General features: G+C 38.6%; 1 protein-coding gene across 2 annotated transcripts in view; it reads left to right on the forward strand.

Annotated features, from left to right (window-relative positions):
* Positions 1 to 20,948, forward strand: part of pex5la (peroxisomal biogenesis factor 5-like a) — a 92,502-nt gene that overhangs the window by 47,134 nt on the left and 24,420 nt on the right. For both annotated transcript variants that reach the window (XM_071487917.1, XM_071487918.1), the window contains exons 3-8: positions 6,616 to 6,727; positions 11,143 to 11,352; positions 12,264 to 12,387; positions 13,022 to 13,115; positions 13,830 to 13,859; positions 15,570 to 15,665. In XM_071487917.1, the coding sequence (XP_071344018.1) occupies positions 6,616 to 6,727; positions 11,143 to 11,352; positions 12,264 to 12,387; positions 13,022 to 13,115; positions 13,830 to 13,859; positions 15,570 to 15,665 (666 nt within the window). The remainder of the gene's footprint in view (positions 1 to 6,615; positions 6,728 to 11,142; positions 11,353 to 12,263; positions 12,388 to 13,021; positions 13,116 to 13,829; positions 13,860 to 15,569; positions 15,666 to 20,948) is intronic.

A 20,948-nucleotide genomic window follows, 5' to 3' on the forward strand; every position in this document is an offset into this window, starting at 1 on the left:
CTGTTGTGACTGTGCGAGAAGAGAAGAGAGAGAGATCCTAATTTTTTTTATCCTCACTTAGGCAGTTAAGTGCCAAGCTGGTTATCACAATAATGTTTTTATGTCACAGTTTAATGCCATGTAGTATTTTCTGAGAATATGCTAAAGCTGCCAGCTTTCAACAGTGAACATGACTCAGGGCTTTAAGCAAGTATTCTGTCAACATCTCTTAGTGTTCTCAAAAAACCTAAAACCTCAAGACTATTTCATGAATCAAATTTATTGCTTGAATAGTAGGATAGGCTATAAATGTCCAGCATTCAGCTGCTTTGACAGTGCTGACCTTCAGTCAATCAGTCACTCTGAGCAACCAGGACTCAGGACGCAGGGGATGCTCCAGCTTGCATCCAGAAATCATCTTCATTTTCATTGTCATTTTCAAAAATAAACATGTAGAAATCCAAGATCATCTCTCGTTAGGGGCATTTTCACACAGAGTACAGGGAATTTAACAATCCTCCTCTGTTTAACGCATGCAGTAAATGTTGGTTATCTCCACAGACATTTTGCAAGCATCACAAAAATTGTTATTCACCGACAGATGTCTCTCTTGTTATCATCCACTCAGCCAGTGTGAGCATGTGCATTTATGAATGTCATTTACATTAAAATATTCTCCCCGTCCAGTCCTCAGGTCCCCATTCTCCACTGAGTACCCTTTATTTATACAGCTCAGCTGGCATTTATGTAGAATGGATCAGTCAGCAAAGGAGATATTTGAATAGTTAGTTATACTGTATCATGCTGTAGATTTTCATGACATTTAAATATTATCTCTGTGAAATGATATTGTATGTCAGTTTGAATTTGATTTTCATGACAAACTAATGTAATATATATTTCATGGTGTGCCTAAGGCAGCGCTCAAAACACATACAAAAACTGATTTAATGATACAGAAACTAATCCTCAGTGAGAATTAAAAAGAAAAAAACAGAGAGATTAAAATGAAAGCAAAATGCCATAGGAACCCTATTAAGATAAGTATAACGTGCAGATTTGTAATGCCTGCTTATAGGGAACCCTGGATTATGGAAGTGGATGATATACAAGCAGATACATTACTGAGATGTGCCAAAGCACTAATAAATCTTAATAGTATAGTACCTTGTAAGTATTTATAGAATAATTATTCCAAGACTACAATGTAGGAGACACAAAGAACTGTTGAGTATTATTTGTCTAAAGGGATCCAATAATGGTTATTTTCCTAACTATTTCATTTAGAGACTTTTTTCAATTATTATTAAAATTATATATAAAATTATTATACAATATATTATATTATACAACATCAAATATGTCAATGTAAAAAATAATCAAAGAGTGACGACAATTTCCCAGAGCCAGCGGTGACATCTTCAAATTACCTGTTTGAAGAAAGGGCAGTCCAAATCCCAGAGATATTAATATTACACTGATAAAACTAGAATTATCAGCTTACAGTGACAGCATTGAAAAATGGCCAGTGGTGTTTTTACAGAACATTATGATAACACAGTGAAGTTGACCTTTGACCATTTTGATATGAAATGTCATCACTTCATCATTTTATTCTTTCAGACATTTGGGTTAAATTGTGCCATAATTAGTGTATGAATTTGTGAGTTATGGCCGAAAATGTGTTTTCTGAGGTCACAGTGACCTTTGAACTTTGACCACCAAATTCGAATCAGTTCATCCTTGAGTCCAAGTGAATGTTTGTGCCAGATGTGATGAAATTCCCTTTGGCGTTCCTTGACCCTCAGTTTTGACCTTTGCCCACCAAAATCTAATCATTCATCTTGGAGTCCACGTGAATATTTGTGGCAGATCTCAAGAAATTCCCTCAAGGTGGTCCCAAGATATCACAGTCTAGAGGCTAAAACCATGTCTTGTGAGATCACAATAACCTTGAACTTTGACCTTTGACCACCAAAATTAATCAGTTCTTCCTTAAGTCCAACTTAACATTTGTACCAAATTTGAAGAAATTCCCTCAAGGTGTCTCTGAGATATGGCGTTCACAAGAATGGGACGGACAGATAAACTAAAACAAACAAACCTGGCTGCTGCCAGCACAGAGTTATAAAAAACAAGTATGCCATATAAGAGAAGCTGGAAAGAGACAATTCAGGATCTTTACCAAATTAAATGACATACACAATGAATTGATTATGCAGGTTAATTCTCTGTCAATCCTTCTAATCAATTAATCGACTTATAGTTTCAGCTGTAATTGACTAGATGGACAAATCGGATCGCCCATGACACCTGCCAGGAATAAAGTTACAAACAAACAAAACAGGTTATAAATAATTTTTAATGTTATTCAAGTTGTTTGGATGTCTGGGTAAACCCGATCTACATCGTGATAGTCATGGCAGTTAAAATATTCTAAAAGCTTATTCTATAAAAGGAAGCCAATTTTCCCAAAAATATATATACAGTTTTATCCTCTACATAACACAGTGAACTAGACCACCAGACACACACAAACACATGGGCTAAAAGGGAAAAATTGTTTTGATGTGGTGAATAATAATAGCAAGGTGGATGAATGCTGCTGTTTTTGTTTTCTCTCCTCTCCCTGCCAGAGCTAGGTCTGTCAGTTTTATTAATTCTACCTATGTTTTAGGTGATATCTTAATGAGGTAGTGTTTGAGCTTAATATGAGTAAAAAACCATCTAATTAAAGCAGCAGAAGCCATTTGAGATTATTCAGTTCTGCCTTTGAAGGCCAGCCGTTGTGTGGTTATTATTCAGGTTTTATGAAGTTTTGAAGCAGAAATGAAATGAAGCATCCGCTTCTTTCACAACCCTAATATGTGTAACTGAGTAAACAGTGGTGCAATCTGCAGTCAGACTCAGTAACACTTTTCCCAAACAAGCACACACTGTAAATCACTCAATATATCCGACCTTTAAAAACAAGTCTAACCCAGTGTACTCTCATCCTATGATTTGTCCCTGCACTACAAAATTGGGGGAAAATGCATGGGCAGGCAGCAGCAGAGGATGAAATCAGGTTACTTCACACTGGGAGACTTCCCATGAACCAAAGCTTTATTCTGACACCCGAACAGCACAAACTCTAATTACCTGTGCTGGGTCAGCGTTCTTGCAGAGCAGCACAAAGTAATGACATTTCTCCAGATATAATTTATATACTTCTTGCAAATGTTCTCTGTCTGCGGTAAAAGTTAGGTTTGTGTTTCTCTCTTAAACCTTGTTCCAAATTGTCATCATCTTCTAGATTTCTTTATTTCACTTCCCATCATCAGTAAGGGCAATGTAAAGAAACATTTCTGTTGTTCAAATATGCATAAAGCAGAGCTTAGCATGAAAGAGAATTCATAGCAACTCATCATGAATTCTAATTAGTTTTCTCTTTTAGATTAACCCTAATGTTCTGTTTGTGTCCCTGGAGAAACAGGGCCCCCATTAACACCTAAAAAAAAAAAAAAACAAATTTAACATTGTTTTATCATCATGACACTTCATGACTTCATTTATTTTTTTAATTACTTATAAACATCAAGTGTGAACTGATGGCATGTTTCAGAAAATAACCCATTACTTCTATTTGGGAATCTCAGAAACCTAAAACATACTATGGAACTATTTTATACTATGGTTTTTGAGATGCTATACAATCTGCAATTGGTGTTGAAAGCACTGTGTCCAGATTCACTCCCTATTTACTATATAGTGTAATATCTACTGTCTGCCATTTTTTAGTGTCTGAATCCTCAGTGTTTAAATTTTACGTAATGGAACAAAAAACTACTGTCTATGGCTTGTAAGCTAGTTTCTGCCAACAAACCCACAATCTGTTGTGCAGCCATGTCACTTGACAGTGATGACGTAAAAATAATGATTAGTAAATGTCCAAAGTATCAATTTACTGTTCACTATAGAGTTTAGTATTTAGGATATTTTACATAAAGAGCAGTGAAAAATAAATGAGGGGGTGATTTCAGACACAGCTCACAGGAAGTCATTGCTGGTGTCTAATTAACCCCAAACATAAGTAATGTCACCATGTGGTATAATATACTCTACCTTTGTCTGATTATTACTTTTTGGCCAACTAAAGTATGACAAGTGTTTCCACATCACTTAAAGTGCAAGGGTAGGCAAAATTACAGAAACACCTTACTGTATAATGCAATACAGTTTAAAGACACAAAATATATCTTCCAAAATGATCATGCAGTTGAATCAACAACTTTCTAAAACATTTCCAACAAAAACTGACCATTATAACCTTCATAGGGGAAGGGTTTATTACAGGACTGTGGTGTTAGACTGCATTACTCTTAGGTTTTTAGGTGAGTGGACCTAATAAACTGGCAAAATAGGCCATGTAACTTATAACCTAAGAAATATTTCCTCACTAGCTTTGTGGTAATTTCTTTGTTTTGTCACCCTCTACAAATCTACATCTCAGTTTGTGGCAAAGGGGAGGGTTACCACTTCAATACTTTTGTACATACTGGAAGAGAAAAGAGAATTGCAAGAAATTTTGCAGTGTAGCAGTGGCATCTGTTCAACCTCAAACAATGAGAAAGTAAAGCCAGTGACAACCAAACCCATGGGTTACTATAATGCAACAGTGTAATTTAGGATGGATATACTATACATACATGTAATTGTAAGAGCACACACTGTACAGTTTAGATATGTTATGAAAGCCCCATTCAACACGTTTCCTGTCAAGCATATGGCAGGTTGTGTGCAGTCCATTCCATGCTTGGTAATTAAACTTTTACCACCTTCATTAAAATTCTGCTTGTGAGCAACAATAGCAAATGTCATGTTTCCTCGCTGCCAGCAATATATACAGACTACACAGGCTGACAACAGCAGTGGCTCACCCTTTCGAAGGGACAACACTGGTTTTCACCTCCAAAGCATTGGTTGGCAAATTGTGGCCAGCTGCACCTGGAGTTTCGAGGCTTCAGGATACCAATAATGAATTGGATGTAACCTATTCTGCACCTGCACTGGCAAGCCTACAAATTGGTGCATCACGGGCAAGGTGATTAGCATTTTCATGGTTTGGAAGGTGAGATAAGCAATAATTGTTAAGCAATTATTTTTTGGGACACATCCATTGGGTTTCTCTCCGCCCAGCTCTTCTCAGTGGTTCTCTCAAAGGTGACTGGCACTCATTCAGATTACATACACTGCAGTAAAGAAAGATGGTTTTATTTGTATCTGCAAGACAAGTCTACAGGCTAGGAAAGCATTACTTTTCACACAACAGGCATTAATTTAACTATATGTCAATATGTATCTATATGTTGTGGTTGTAGTTTGCAGTGTTGTTGGACTGCATTATGTTAAAAATGTGTTTCTAATGTTTTGCTCACTACATTTACAAACATGAAGATAGAACATTAAAAACACACTATAATCCAGTTCAGTGCAACACCACCACTACTGTAACTATTGTGCAGCCTCAATGATAAACACAGTTATATTAAAGAGTCTCTGATGGTGTCAATCAAAACTGAACATTATATTTATAAAAGGTAGAATTTACCACTGAGCTGCTTTTTTCTGCTGCACCTAAAAAAAAGGCCACTGAGTGTAAATACATGCAAAATCATTTGTTTCCACAACTTGACAGTGCAATAAAAAACGCACACACACAAAAAAACTGCTCACTTTCAGTACAGAGCCTGCTCTCTCAGCGCATCATCAGTCCAAAATTGCCTAATGTTCTGATAAAACATAAAAAAAACCTCTTTAGGCTGCAGAGTCATCACTCATACATCTAAAATAAATATGCCTGTGCTGGTTCAGATGGTTGAAGTTTGGGGAGACATCTCATCGCAGACCAGTTGCATGTACAGGCTGGTTTTACATTAGCTACGTCATTACAGTGCATGTAGAAACATTCTCCAATTTCCTGCCCTACACTGATTTTGTTTGTTACTGTGTTTTGTGTGTGCATGCAAATGTCGTGATGGGATTGTGTGATGAAGACCTCCATCAACCAATGGCCAAAAATCAGATGTGTCAGAACAGAGCAGCTGTGCATTTGGGCAACATTAGCTAAGACTAATGCAGCACTACAACCATACGCCAGTTGTCAAACGTGACACGGGTAAATAGGAATCAGTTAGCAAAGAGCAGTAAATGGTTTTACCATGCCTCAGAAAAGGCAGAACATAATTGGTTGTGGTCAAGAGAGTGTAGGTTATCAATTACATACCAAAATATTGGATTAAAATAAGGTTTAAATACGGTCTGTTTCTCTGTGTTCCTATAAATAACATTAACCCGAGCAAAACATCTGTGTGGCTCAACACACATTTGAATCATTTCAGAGTATCTGTGTCAAGATGCTGTGAATAAATGATGTGCTGAAAAGGAGCACACGTGTTATCCTCCGAAAAGGATCCACAGATGTTGAAACCTTTGTCTAAGACAGGGATGTGTCTGTATAGGGAGAGTAACACTGAAGCAGGAGCAGAGGGGTGAACTTCACTAACACAGCAGAGAGCTTTGCAGAGGTTATGATGGAGGTTTCACAGAAACATGCAGAGTGAGAGACTGAGTTGTCTTGTCTGTTTGCCCTTACAGCTGGTGAGTGAGCAACAAGAGAGCCGCCCGCTTCTTAGCCCTTCCATCGACGATTTCCTCTGCGAGACCAAGTGTGATGGGGTTTCCCGCCCAGTGACTTCCAACACAGCTGGTATTGTATAGTGATGTTTCAGTCTGCAAAATAACTCAGGCTGATGACATGCAAACATACACAAAACACCACCAAGCATTTTACATACTGTTTTTATTGGAGTCATGTTTCATTTGCTTTTTAACAACAATTCTCTTTGTTGAAATGAGGAATACAAATGTACAATTAGGCTAGAGAAAAAAGAGAAAAAAACGCTCTCTGATACTCTACTGTGGCTGTTAAAATGTGAGGGACTTGAGTGACACATTTGATGCTGCCATTTTTTTGTCTCTTCGGTGAAGCAAAAGCTTGTGTGACAAATTAGTCACGTACTTCATGTACATCATAATTTATTTGCAAAGTGTGTTTCCATTGCCGTTTGTCACATTTTGTGTTATCAATAGACCAATTTTCCCACCTCAGCCAAGTGTAAAAATGCTTTTTCAATATTTGAGAGACAGACCAGCGCCATCTTTTTTGGTTGGGAATGTGCAAATCGAAAAATGCACATACACATACATATAGAAGTCTGAGACCACTTTTCCCATTGGGGAAATAATAATAATAATAGCTTATTGAGCACCACACCCCCACTATTCAAATCATCGGCCCAAAATGGCAATCCAGATTTTATTTGGAAAATAGTTTAATCTCTTTAAGCATTAATGATTTACTAGATACAAATGAGGGTAACATCTTGATATCAGTAGAGCCCATGTGAAATTTAATGCGTCTACCTTAGTGCAAATGTGTATTGTACTGTATATATTTATTGTAATAATGTAATTGTGCAAATAAATGAAAATCAACTGGGTCAAAGTAGGTGCTGAGGAATTTAACGTTCTTACTTAAACAGATGCCAAGTGCCATCTTGGTTTCCACATGGATGGCACCTTGATCAGTGAGCTGTACCATCTTTTGAATTATGATTTGCAGAAACAGATTGCACAGCTGACATGTGTTGTCCCCAAACTGGCCACTGACCGTGCTGATTCAGCTGAATAAAGAATGGAGAAATGTTGTGGGAAACTCTCAACCTTCTGTCTCCCCAAAGCCTCCTGCTGCTCCTGCTGTCAGTGACGTAGGCCTAATATAGATGGTCATGTCCATCTCAAAATCCCCAAAATGGTCAAATTCTTTCTAGTAATTAGTAAATGTGCATTTTTTTAAAAGGTACAGTGCATGCTATGTAATAGCAAAGCTGCTTATATACAGTTCACTCTTTCTCTACATGTTCACTTCGGTTTCCTCCCGCTGTTCTGATTTCCTGCCACAGTCTAAAGAGGAGGAGGTGAAGGTGGATCTTAGGTTTGACTTTCTGTCAGTCTGTTTTCACACTGTGATGGACTGGCAGGGTGTCCAGCACTGAATAACACTCAAGTTACCGTTGCTGAGTTAGCCAGCTAAAGATCAATCAATAATTAATGATAATGACTAGCTCAAATATGCTAATCCACATGACATCTACATGATGTTGTGCTGGCTTGTGGTATTACTGTGATTTTAAGGCTGATGATTATTTTTTTCCTACTAATGGAATTTAAAAAACTTTATTATAATTATAAATTGGGTATCTGGGGTTTAGAAACACACTTTTTAAAACTATTTTCAAGTTTTCCACTTAAGTGAGAAGATGGAAGTAAGTCTTAAATTATAAACTTCATCTCATCAGCTCATTGCCCCTGTTGACAAGAAACATCATTGAGGCCACACTCCTCAACAGTGTAGCATCTTTCTCACTCTGGTTAGGGTATCCATCACGTTTACCACTGTACACTGAAACTCAGCCCACACACTCTCATCACCACCCTCTTGCTGGATAAAATCCCCTCTCCTTGCGACCCAGATTCAGAAATCTTTTTTTTTTTCTTTTGGTCAGCACTTTGCTCTGACACAGTGGTTCAATATTCACAGGAATACCATAAAGTTAACACGGTTCTGACTCTTCACAGCTGATTGCTTGTGATTTAAGTCAATGATTTATGATCAATCTTTTCTCTTGTGAAACGTTGCCAAATGTGGAATGGTAAGTCTAAAAGGCTGTCTTACTATGAACGTCCAACATGTCCACCCCCTAGCTCTCAAAGGCTGTAATAGGATGTCATTACCTCTCTCTCACTAGCCCATATTTTCTGTCGGTTACCATTGTGTTATAAAGCTGAAAAGCTTGTGGTCTTATTTATTTGCTCACTATCATCGCAGGGGCCCCCACAAGCAACTCATCATCTGTTATAAATACACAGTATATATGCATCCAGTTAAAACATCCAGTTGATATGAAAACTCTGCAATTGTCTTCCAATCCTCATCATTTCAAGTAGACTCAAGGGTGCCAAAACAGTTTTGACATCACTGCCTTTTCATGAACAGCTTGCGCTTCTTTTTGATGCTGAAAACTCTTTAGGCAACTTCCTCATGAGTGTGTCTCCTTTGAATTGTAATTGTACTTGTCATCGAAAGAGCACAAGGCATGGGAGACGAGCGTACTCTCTAATTATGCAGAGATTTCAGTCAACAAATGCTCCCAGTTGGTTGTCATGTAGCAGCAGCACGCCAATTATGCAGTCATATGTGTGTAGTTTTGAGTTCGCATGACACGACAGACACAGTCAGGGGCCTTGGAAATGAGCGAGAATTTTGCAGGTCCCCAAATAACCAATGTATAAAAAGGCTGTTTTACTGGGGTTAGGACCTCTTATCTTATGTTCACTTCTAAGCAATAACTGCCACTCAATGTGTTTGTTTCAAAGTGTTTTCTTCTGACGTATGTTCATAAAAATCAGGCGGCGATGACATAGAGTCAGAAACTCCCAAATAACTGCATGCCAGATGTCAACATGTACAACATGCACATTACACTGACAAGGTAAAGTGATGCTACCCATATAATGGATTTAGGACATATAATGTGCACCTTGAAATTAAGACAGCAGCAAAAACGCATTTTATAGAACATTGTTTAAATTTTCTATTGCAATGATTTTAGGAGAGAAAACGAAACTAGAGACCCTTGTGTGCATTTTACACATTTGTTGCTGTTTTTTTGTTTATCTATTATTATTATTATTCATTGCAGGTGTCATATATTATCATGTGTCTAACGCCACTAGCACCGTAAATATTTTTTCCAGAAAATAACAAAAAAAAAAACAGGAAACACTGGCAAAAGCCAGCTCAGCCAGCAGCTGAACATGATACTGGCTGGACTCAAACCACAACAAATGAAACTATGAACATAGAAAATATTCAATAAACAAAATGTGAAAAAACCATGAGAGTAAACAGAGAAGAGAAAAAAATCAGTTTTGAAAAGAAAGAATAAGCACTATGACTTACAAGAAAAGAAATCTAGTGGAGAGCCTAAAAAAGAGCCTAAAATCTGCTGTTACTTCAAAATACTCAAATTATACAATGACTATTACATTTAACAGACTCTGTAGTCATGAAGTCGGACAATAGCACAGACAAAAGTTGAGCCTTGTGACAGACGGCTCTGTCCTTCTTTGCTGGTCTACCAACCTGAGACTGAATTACTTAATTGACCAAACTGAAGCTGCCTCATTCTTATCAGACTGTGCAGTGGCCTGAGGTATTTTTGGATTCTCTGAAAAGAGCAACAGCAAATTTTTTAGATGTCCACCCAGGCGGCAATACAGTGACAGGTGAAGCACCCTTGACAGCTCAACTTGCCATGTCAGAAAACATGTAGATCAAAATCAAAGCTTCACACAGTACAATAAGTGAAACCTGTCATTCTATCTTAGTACAAAGACAAAGGAAACTTCCCAAATGATACATGCTTGAAGAAATCTAAAAGACCAGTTAGGAGAGTGAATGTAGTCATAATCACAAAATTAAACATGACCTAAAGGGATTTAAGAACAACTAGAATTACTGCTTTGCGGTTGTATGCCTCCGCCATTCAGTCTTAGGTTAGATCCCTGTTCATCCAGAATCACAGTTCGCCCTTGAGTCCAAGTGAACGTTTGTTCCAAATTTAAAGCGATTCCCTTGAGGAGTCCCCGACATATTGCTTTCACAAGGCCAAAACTATGTTTTGTGAGGTCACCATGACCTTGGCCTTTGATTACCATATCTAATCAGTTCATGCTTGAGTCCAAGTGAATGTTTCTGCCAAATTTGGGGATATTCCCTCAAGGCGTTATTGAGATATTGCGCTCACAAGAATGGGACAGATGAACAGTTGGATGGACAAATGGACGGACAGACAACCAGACATCTGAGTTAAGCAACACTGAAATAATGCTGGTGCAATCTACACTTTATTTGAAAGTTATTGTCCATAATGCATGTGAAAGATGTGAGCCTGTTGAGTGTTCCCTCTCAGATGAGCATCACATTGCCAAAAAGCTTAGAAATATTCAACACAAACTACTGAAAGTAGGGATGTTAACCTACCATTATCTCCCCACCAGTTCTGTCTTCAACACTGGACCTCCTGGATCTCAGTGAACCTGGAGAGAGGAGGAACAGTAAGGACAAGAGGAGTCCACTGACATCCCGGGGTGAGGGCCAGAAGAACAATCCACACAGGAAGAAAACAGATGAGACGGAGTTGATCCAGGTGGAAGTTGAACAGACGGGACCAAGCATGAGAACACCAGAGAGAGCCTCACTTGACTCAGGTAGAGAAGGACTGCAAGTCTTAATAATCCTCTATCAACACTACAGAAATCACTAAGCAACTTCAAGCTGGGGAACTTGTAACTCACAGTTACTTGCGATTCACATAGACATTGCCAGGCCTGCAGGGCAGGTGGTCATGAGTCAAAGTCATGAGGTTTCATAGATCAATTATATTTTAATTGAAAAGCTGTAAGTCTCCCAACCACCTGCAACTCCAACTCCAATCACTCCCTTTGGAACAGACCTTGCATATGTTCAAGATAGGCCAAAGATGGATTGAGCCAATTTACTCTAATGAAAGGGATCATCTTAAAAGACATTAAGAGGAAACAGCCAATTACTTTCATATTTGCCAGTTGAAAAGGTTAAAGTCTTCAATGAGAACTAATTATGCAGAGTGAGTAAAACTACAGTGGTGAATAATTCATGGCAGTGAGATTGATTATAACCCTGGCATCATTTACAAGCAAAACTTCTTGTCCTGTTAGAAATGTGGGCAGATGTTTTTTTGGTTAGACACCCACAGCACTAATTGTCTCCCTGTTTTTAGTACACTGTTTGCCCTGTCAGAAAGATTACAGTAGTAACTGAAAAACAGTGATAAAGGGTTTGTTTATCAACTAATGGAAAATATAACTGGTTACTTTTAAATTAGTGTTATTGTTTCATAACACTGCAAAATTGAATTTTTTTTTTTTTCATTTTCACAAAGCTGAAAACATTAGTATTTGTCCAACAGACTGTTCTCAGGGTAGCTAACATTTCACAGGTGAATTTTATATTTAGATATGGTTCATTTAATCAAAGGAGACGGTGTTTTAATGAGCAGCATATTAGCATAACTGAGCTATTTTCAATTAAGTCTGTGTTGTGATTTTATGATTTATTAATATTGTATTACTGTCACCAGTTACCATTGGTTCACCGTTGGATAAATGGGAAGAATTGAACCCAAACCATGAGAGGAATGGCAACAGAAAGTGGAAGTTGGAGAGACGGCGTTCATCTAAAAATTCGTCCAGCGAGTTTCTGTGGTATGTATTATTCCCATCATGCATCAGCAATGGGGATAAATTAATGTATCTGCAACGTCTCTTGCAATACAATATTCACTTGATTAACTATTTTTGAGGTTATGGCTTGGCATGCAAGGCACTGGACTAAAGCTAGGGAAAGATTGTAGTTTGACTTAAGCATTGAAAAAGTGATTTGAAGCACAAGAAAGGATGTATTTACTTTATTAATATGCAACCAAAACCACAATCTTTTCATAACTTTAAGTTGTTTGAGTCCCTTCACCCTATTTGTACATAATTGATCGTTTATTTGGCAGAACCACAATCATGGAGATAGTGTATGATTTTAAAAAAATGCCAGCAATGCTTGGTAATAAAACATTGCAATTGAACATAATGATTGATCTAATCTCAATGGTCTTTCCTGGTGATAGGGTTGTTTTGTAGTTTATGGAAGTTCCTGGATTTTTGAACAGAAATGGTTCCCAAAGTTTGTAAAGTCCTCTTGAAAACAGCTTGTAGGTGTATTTGCCAAGGTAGCAGTGATTTCTGAGAAAATGCTTGTACGGTAAATATGCATCTGTAGGGTTCTATTGGTATACAGTTGAGTGCAATGCATCTGTATCACCCACCTTTCCATCTTCTCTTTTAGGTCCATAGACTGTAAAACCCAATTAGAGCCATCAAATAAGAACTCCTTGGAAGCAAATACCAAAGTTGAGCCAGAGTCTGCTCTAGCATCTCAAGTAAGTGCTCAGTATAACAGGAGCAGGCAGTAATCATCATTATTGTATGCACTGTCTGCACTTGAAATCAACACCTTTTCAAAAGAGAAAGCTTCGAGCATCTCAAACATATTGACTGATGGTTAATGAAATGATCAACTTGTGTATTTAGCAAATGCATGTTAATGCATAATAACGTAGCTTTAATATTAAAGTTTGTATTCAATAAGACACTCTCAGGGTTTTCCCTATGAACATCAAATCAATGCTTACAGTGCATGGATTTGAACTGCAATTTTCTTCCATAGCCATTTGAAAATGTACCATCACTTGGCAACTTACTAGATGTTGGGGGACGCTATCAACCTCATGCAGGTTAAACACTTTTAGTGCTGACTAACTCTAAACGGACTTCAAAAAGCTTGCTAGCCCACCAATATTAAGGCCACAAAGACCCTTAATGCAATAATCTTGTTACACATTCTCTCCATTCAAGAAGAAAGTCTGATGTAATAAACATATAATTGTCTTTGTGCTCAAATATAAGCTGACACCCACTTCTTCCAACCTTATTCGTAGAAAAAATATATTCAGGTCCATACAGTATCCTCTTAGTAGAGACATAGTGCCCTATGCTAAAATACTCAGTCTTAAAATGATAGGGAAAACCCTGACCCTGTTGTGTGATTGTTTACCCATCATTTTGTCCTAACACCTACAATTCTTCCATTTCAGCTCAACAGGCAGTATATTAGTGGAAGACATGTAAGCCTCCCTATGCATCCTTTCATATAATATTGAAAGACATACATTTGCACCAGGAAAACAGCATCACATCATCTCAAAATTTGACTTTAAAGACCAAAAAGAGGTGATTGTATTGAAGCAAAAACAGCACATTTGAGGAAATCCAGATGTACTGTTGGCCTTGAGATTGTTTCTTTGTGGTGCTATGAGGTCCAAATGTCAAGCGCTTTCCTCCTGAGTTGATGTCTCTGTGTAGGTCTGCATAAGGGGTCATGTTTCCAGACGCCATTATTAGATTAATAGCCTATGAATTATTAAGCAGCCTTACTCTAAGCCCATTAGTGTTGATCTCACCAAGCCAGCTAAGCATACATCACCTTTTCAGCGCTCTAATAAATAATAGATTTAGGATTAAAGATAGCTATCCAAGATGGAGGGAAGTTATTGGCAAACAAACGCACTTAAGTTGTTTCGCTCAGGAGTTACATAGTGGCTTGCTGACAGCGATACTGTAAAGAGTGGTTTTAATTTCCTACTTGGCAGGTACCACACACACACACACACACACACAAACAAACAAAAAATGCATGCAAAGAAGGGAGACATGTGTTGCATGAGATTTACATACAGGCATTCAAACTCAAGTAAACGGCTCAAAAATTTGAGCTTTAAGGAAAAATCCACCCTCCAATCATTGTGTTAGACATTAAAAGCTTGAAATGCCCAGTGCCTTCTGGGAGTGATGAAGTGTTGATTGTTACTTGAGCAGTGAAGTTCTTTCTTTACCTTGTGATCAAAATGTGACATGGCAAAGTAATCTCATCTGAATCTTCACTTCTACTAAAGCTTTGGGTGGATTTTTCCTGTAACTGCTACAGCATACACCACAAACCTCTCCTCACAACACAGTATTGCACACAGAGATTTTATTTTAACACTGCATGCATTTTATTCTTGTAAATAAAAATGTGGCTATCAGCAATAAATGGATGAGGCAATTTCTTCTGAGTTAATTAATACTGAGATTAAGTAACCTCAATTAATCTTGCATAATGGCAGTCTAAAGAGATGGGGATTGTTAACGGTACTGGCTGACTTGACTTGCCGAGCAGCCTTACAGGGGAAAGCCACTGACTCCACACACATGGAGCAGTTAGCCCTGGGATACATACAGTCAGTGTTATTTACAGTAAATCTAGTGTCATATCACACATGAGAATGAAAAGGTATCTCAAAATCATTCACAGCTCACAGTTAAATGTGTGGGTGTAATGTGGGATCATGTAAGCCACACCACACTCTCAAAATGCAAAAACTACATGCGTGTAATTGGTCAATTTTCATTTTCGCAGTAGAGCGAGGTGTCATATTCAAGTTTGTAACAGAGATGGGGGGTGGGGGGGGTGGGATGCTGACAGTGGTGATTCTGCTGGCCTTCCTAAGCATGTCAGAGGCTTTGTCGAGGCAGGGATATTTACTCGTCCCTGAGAAAGCAGAGACGGCTGACCCTGCACACTCTCCCTGCCTGTCTCTCCCTCTGGCTGATCGCGTATGTATGTGGTGTATGTGTGATGTGCTGTGCTACGTGTGTGTGTGTGTGTGTGCGCGTGGGTGTTTGTGATATGCTCCGAGTGTCTGTATGTTTAATGGATTTTGTTTGTGCATAAATGTATATATTATGAAATGTGTGTGTGTGTGTGTGTGTGTGTGTGTGTGTGTGTGTGACAGGCCCGTCTAACGAAGGAGCAGAAGTGGGGCAGCGCCCTCCTGTCCAGACACCAGTCTCTGGAGGAGGAGTTTGAGCGAGCCAAGGCTGCTGTTGAGGTAAGCAGAGTGCTGCTTAGTACACCTCAAATCTATCACCTGTCAACAAAGAGCCATCTTCAACGCTGACTTTTAATAAGACTTAACAGGAAAGACCGAACAGCAGGACCCCTCGGTTTTTAAGGGATATATACTGGGGATGTAGCCTCTTTATCAAAACAAAACTGCAGGCCGTTTTTATTTTTGTAGCTTGGGTCACTGGTTCTATTGGTTACTCATCGAAGTATAGAGAAATTGTAATGCAGTAAAATTGTTAAAAAGGCCCAATGGGGCAACAAACTGACTGATGAGGCAACTAGGCCATAAAAAAGCCAAAAGTTGGGGTGGCCCGATGGTGGAGTGGTTAGGGCGCATACCACATGAGCTGATGCTCTTAGCAGGCGAGTGCCGGTTTGACTCCCGCCCGGCCTGTCTATTTCCTGTGTGTCATTCCCCCTCTCTCTCTGCCCCTTTCCTGTCACACTCTACTGTCCTATCAATAGAGCCAAAAAAATATCTTTAAAAAAAAGCCAAGAGTTTTGTCAGATTAATTCCCTGTGTATTTGAAGGTAAAACTGTAAGTCAGCACACCTGTAATGTTGCTAATAATCCCTCACTGCACAGGAAAACCATGACTGCACACAACTACAGTCAGGAGACCTCAAGAATGACAGATGAGTACAACGTTATCAAAACTGACAGACCTTATGGCCTAGAGAAACAAATTTAAAGCCAAGTTTCTTTTATGCCCAGTGTATTATTAGTTTTGACACAGCACATAATAGCATATAATGAGGTAATTGGATACACAAGCCATCAGGGGTTTAAAAAAAGGAGAAGAAAGGCAACCCATGAGTCTGCAACAGCATACAATAAGGAATACCAGCTGAAACTTTTTTGGGCAGGATACTGAATCCCAGGAAGTCAAAAAGTCTTCTATAGCTTACTCTGACCTTTGACCACCTAGGTCAAGCAAAATATGAATTTCCATATGTTGCTCGTCACAGAAAGAAATTGGCAATATGGCATTTATTTTGTCTTATCTTAATCAGTAAATGACATATTTTCTTAAATAGAAAGTGGTGTATCTTCAACTCTGCCACTTGCCCTCCAAATTATAGAGAAAAAGATGAAAAAAACCATGGAGAATTTAAGCCAAGAAAACTTTCTTCAATATCATATTTCCACCATCATTGCCCATGTAGCCTCTTAATCTCTCCTGCAATTTAAATATCTACATGAAGCCCCACAAAGCTGATTTCTATTTCACTGCTTCAGCCCCCTTTATCTCGACATCAAAAGATCGCTATTGTGCTTCCCACAATGCATTCACTCCTGTGGTGCTAGCTGACAGTTTAATAGTCTATGCTAAGTTCACGGGGTGTTTGACCCAGAAAAATATGCACGAAACTCAGCTTGCTAACAATAGGAAGGTAAATAGGTCAGTTGCTCTATGGCCAGACATATCAGATATCACAGGGGATGGCAAAGTCACCGTAATTAGATACGGCTAAGTCATCATAGAGCTGTATGTCGACGTACTGCATGACATGAGTTGAGTTGTCAAGTATGCCTCACGTTCTTGTGCCATCAGGCTCGTGATAGGGTTTGTCACAAAGACAACGACAAAATTGCATGAAAACCTCCTATGCCTCTAAGGAAAAATAATCTTGTGTTTAAAGCTCAAAGCACTTTCACCTTTCATTCTTCAGTCTCACTGTACATTACATTACTATGTGATCCATCCAAACTTTAGTGAGTTGTTTCTCTCTTTTGCAATAGGTGTGGACACTTTTGTAGTCTTTCTCTCAGCTGAAGATATTTTTGAAAAGTTACATCACACTGGTGTAACAGCAGCTACCTGAGTGACAAAAAAGCAGAGGTTCTGTATTGTGAAGGAGTTTAGAAAACAGACATAGCCAGGAAATTTTGTTTTTTACCTGCAGTAAAACCACTCTACTATTCAATGGACATGTCCCTTCCCAAGAAATGGGAGTGACCCCTGCACTTCTGAGTTAACTTTAGCTTCACTGAAATCTACAGTCGACTGTTGCACACTGTTCTATCTGTAATGACCAATAAATAATACAGCAGGGACAGGAAGATGGTGAGAAAGTGAGAGGAGCAGCTGCCAAGGAGTGGACCGACCCGCTTGGGGATCCCTCCCAAACTTAGCGATGATGTCACATCTTGTATAAGCCGTAAGCTGCATCCTCTAAAGGAACTGCAGTTTGTGTACACTCACGTCAGCCAGAGGGCAGGTAAGTGATGAGATTCTGAGATGCTCCTGGACAAGCGTCTAAGCATGGAGCATCGATTGGTAACAGTACCTCGCAGCTTTGATCGAGCAGCCTGAGAGCTGGCCTCCACTCTAGAGGAGCTCTGATACAAGTGGTCAGCCATTTCAGCTTCATCTGCCGATATCAAAGCCCACAATCAGATAACTTCCATTTAAGTAGCTGTGCATATGCATGCTCTTTCATACTTATGAAGACATAGAGGTAGAGATAGCTCAGATGGCAGAGAGAACATTAAATTTGTACATCGCCTTTCTGTCAATTCATTCAATTAATGTAAAAAAAAAAAAAAAACACCAAAAAGGACCCACAGAGCAAGCAGAAAAGGAATTAGGCTCCCAAATATAATCCATTTTACAAAGCGGGCACTGATGTGAAACAGTTTTATGATTTTACACATAAAAATCCTTAAAAAGGGAGGATAAAATGCCAGCGGCCCAAGAGAGGCAGCTCACCTTTGAATTCATTTACAAAGAGCCTGATAGAGATTTTTTCTTAATACTTAAGTGTCCAAGTCACATGAGGATACTATCAGTTACTCTGAGCTGATGACAGTATCTATATACCTTTATTGGAGAACCAATAGAACAGCTGCAGGGTGAATTGTAACTTAAAGATTCCCTCCAATGAAAATCAAGTTTTAACCTTGTTAACATGTCCATATGATGTTTATATATTATACAAGACACATCATGAGCAAAATAAGCAGTCAATGCCATAACTGAGCATTTCCATTTTGGAACTGCAGTGAAGCAATGACAGTCTCATCAAAACAGATTCAGACAAACAGGGATTCATACATCATCTAACCTAGGAAACAAATCAAATCCCGTCAATTTGCATGCATGGGAGGCGGGACAAATAAACTTTGTCAGTACAGAGAACCAAAGTTTGCATTAGCACAGCAACTAACACTGTGTCAGCCACTACCAGTTACAAGCTAACAAACAACAAAACCAATTAACTACGTTTACCGTTCTGATATGTCTTCTAGTCGCCAATTGTGGTGCACAATAGACTCTTCAAAAACTCCTGAGTGTGGGTCTGACTGAGCCTCAAACATGTGGCTGAGTTTCTATGATATTTCCTCTGCTAACCATCTTGATATGCACAGCTGTTTCACCTGTCAACCTAGCGCAAGCAGCAGTGGTGAGCAGGGCACAATGCCTGATCCAGATTTCTTAATGAAGAAGTAAGTATAGTATTGCTTCCAGTTCCGGTTTTTTATGTTTTCCTCCATTTTTTTATGTGGGAAAACCATGTTAAACTAAATATTAATCATAGCAGATTATTTTTACATAGTTTAAAACACATCTGGAGAGCAACATTAAGTGAATTGTGTTTTGACTGTCGAGCATGACAATGCACTCCCACAGTGATGATGAAGACGATCTGAAGGCAATGGTGTGGCCTCTTGGTTCATTAAAACAGGTTCACTTTTATCTTGCAGAATACTGCTCTAAGGCAGTCTTGGTTTAGTGAGAGATTACAGAGGCAGTGCAGTTTCCAAGAAGTTAAAGAGAGGGAGGCTTGTGACCAAAAGGTCAGTGGTTTTAATCCATAGATCTGCTGGGAAAATGCAGATGGGGACAGTCAGTGGGTAATGCTCTCAACTTCCATCAGTGTTCCCTTAAGCACTGTATGTGGTGAAGAAGCTTGACCTTATGTTTCTGAACTTCAACCTATTCTCTGTTTCTTACTGCATATCCTGCAATGTGTTTGTCTGTAATCAGCTATACTTATAGTAATGGGTACATTAGCCAGCTAGGGGTCGACCGATATGGTTTTTCAGGGTTGATTCCAATACAGATTATTAGTAATCAAGAAGACCAATAACCAATATTTGGAACTGATATGCCAACACAAAACTACTGCTCTATAAGGACTCTTGCTGTGGTGTTCAGGTGTTTCTATTATTTTGTCCACCTCAACCCTAGTATCTGGTGTCAAGGTCCTGGCCTTTATACATGAACAGACTGGGAAAAATGTTTGCGATGAACATAACTCTACGAATTTAACTCAATCAATCACCAGGCAAAACACATGTCAAAACTTTATACTTTGTCATTAATGCACAGGTTAGTGCAAATTTTGTGCTTATCTACCACACAAGAGTAAAAGTGATGTCCTGGCCACAGTAGCTCTATCTTTTGTTATCTCAGACACCCATATAGGGGGTGACTGCATTGTCTGCCAAAATGCATTGGTAGCATTTGTCCACTGCAATGTATTTTATTCTTCTCTGAGTGACATTATCGGGACTTCAGCTTCCTATTTTTGTCTCACTGACCAAGGATTTGGCCCATGCAGCAGAGCAGTGGGTGGCTCATTAACATCAAAAGGGCCAGGCCAGCCGTGCTCCAGAGAGGATGGATCTTTTTTTTTTTTTGACACTGCTCTGTGTCACTGGTAAATAATGAGACTTTTTGTAATGTAAGCCCCCTGGGCAAAGTGGATAAGTAACCCCTATTCATGTGCTTGGTTTCCTCCAAAGGCTACGTCTCAAGTTAACACAACTCAAATTGAAAAAACAAAACAGATAAGGTTAGAGTCCACCTGAGAAGGGCTCACACAAATATAGAGATTGTGTTTGATGCTCAACTAAAGTCAAGTCATTATTATTCATATAGCCCAAAGTTCATACACACTCATTTTTTTAAAAGAGCAAGTCAATCCTTCAATTTATCATACATTTTTCCTGAGAACATATAAGCAAAAAATCAAAAATGTAATATACTATAATTTAAATTTTAATACTGTCAACATTTTTTTCTGTCAATATCGGATTCTGGCAACTTAACAGATGCTGTTTTTAAAATCCTTGGTTTTAAAGAATTCCTAAAGCAATGAATTAATGCAAATTCGAACATCCCTAACAATTTACTAGTTCAACAAGGAGGACCTGCATTAATTTACAGGGCATTAACAATGTTCTTTTCAGCAGGAAATCATTTGACTGGCAGATTTGTATAAATCTAGACCTGGTTGTGTTTGTGCTATATAAACA

The sequence above is a fragment of the Trachinotus anak genome, unplaced genomic scaffold, assembly GCF_046630095.1.
Source record: "Trachinotus anak isolate AG129_WGS33_773 ecotype Australia unplaced genomic scaffold, CSIRO_AGI_Tana_v1 ptg000010l, whole genome shotgun sequence".
Lineage (NCBI taxonomy): Eukaryota > Metazoa > Chordata > Actinopteri > Carangiformes > Carangidae > Trachinotus > Trachinotus anak.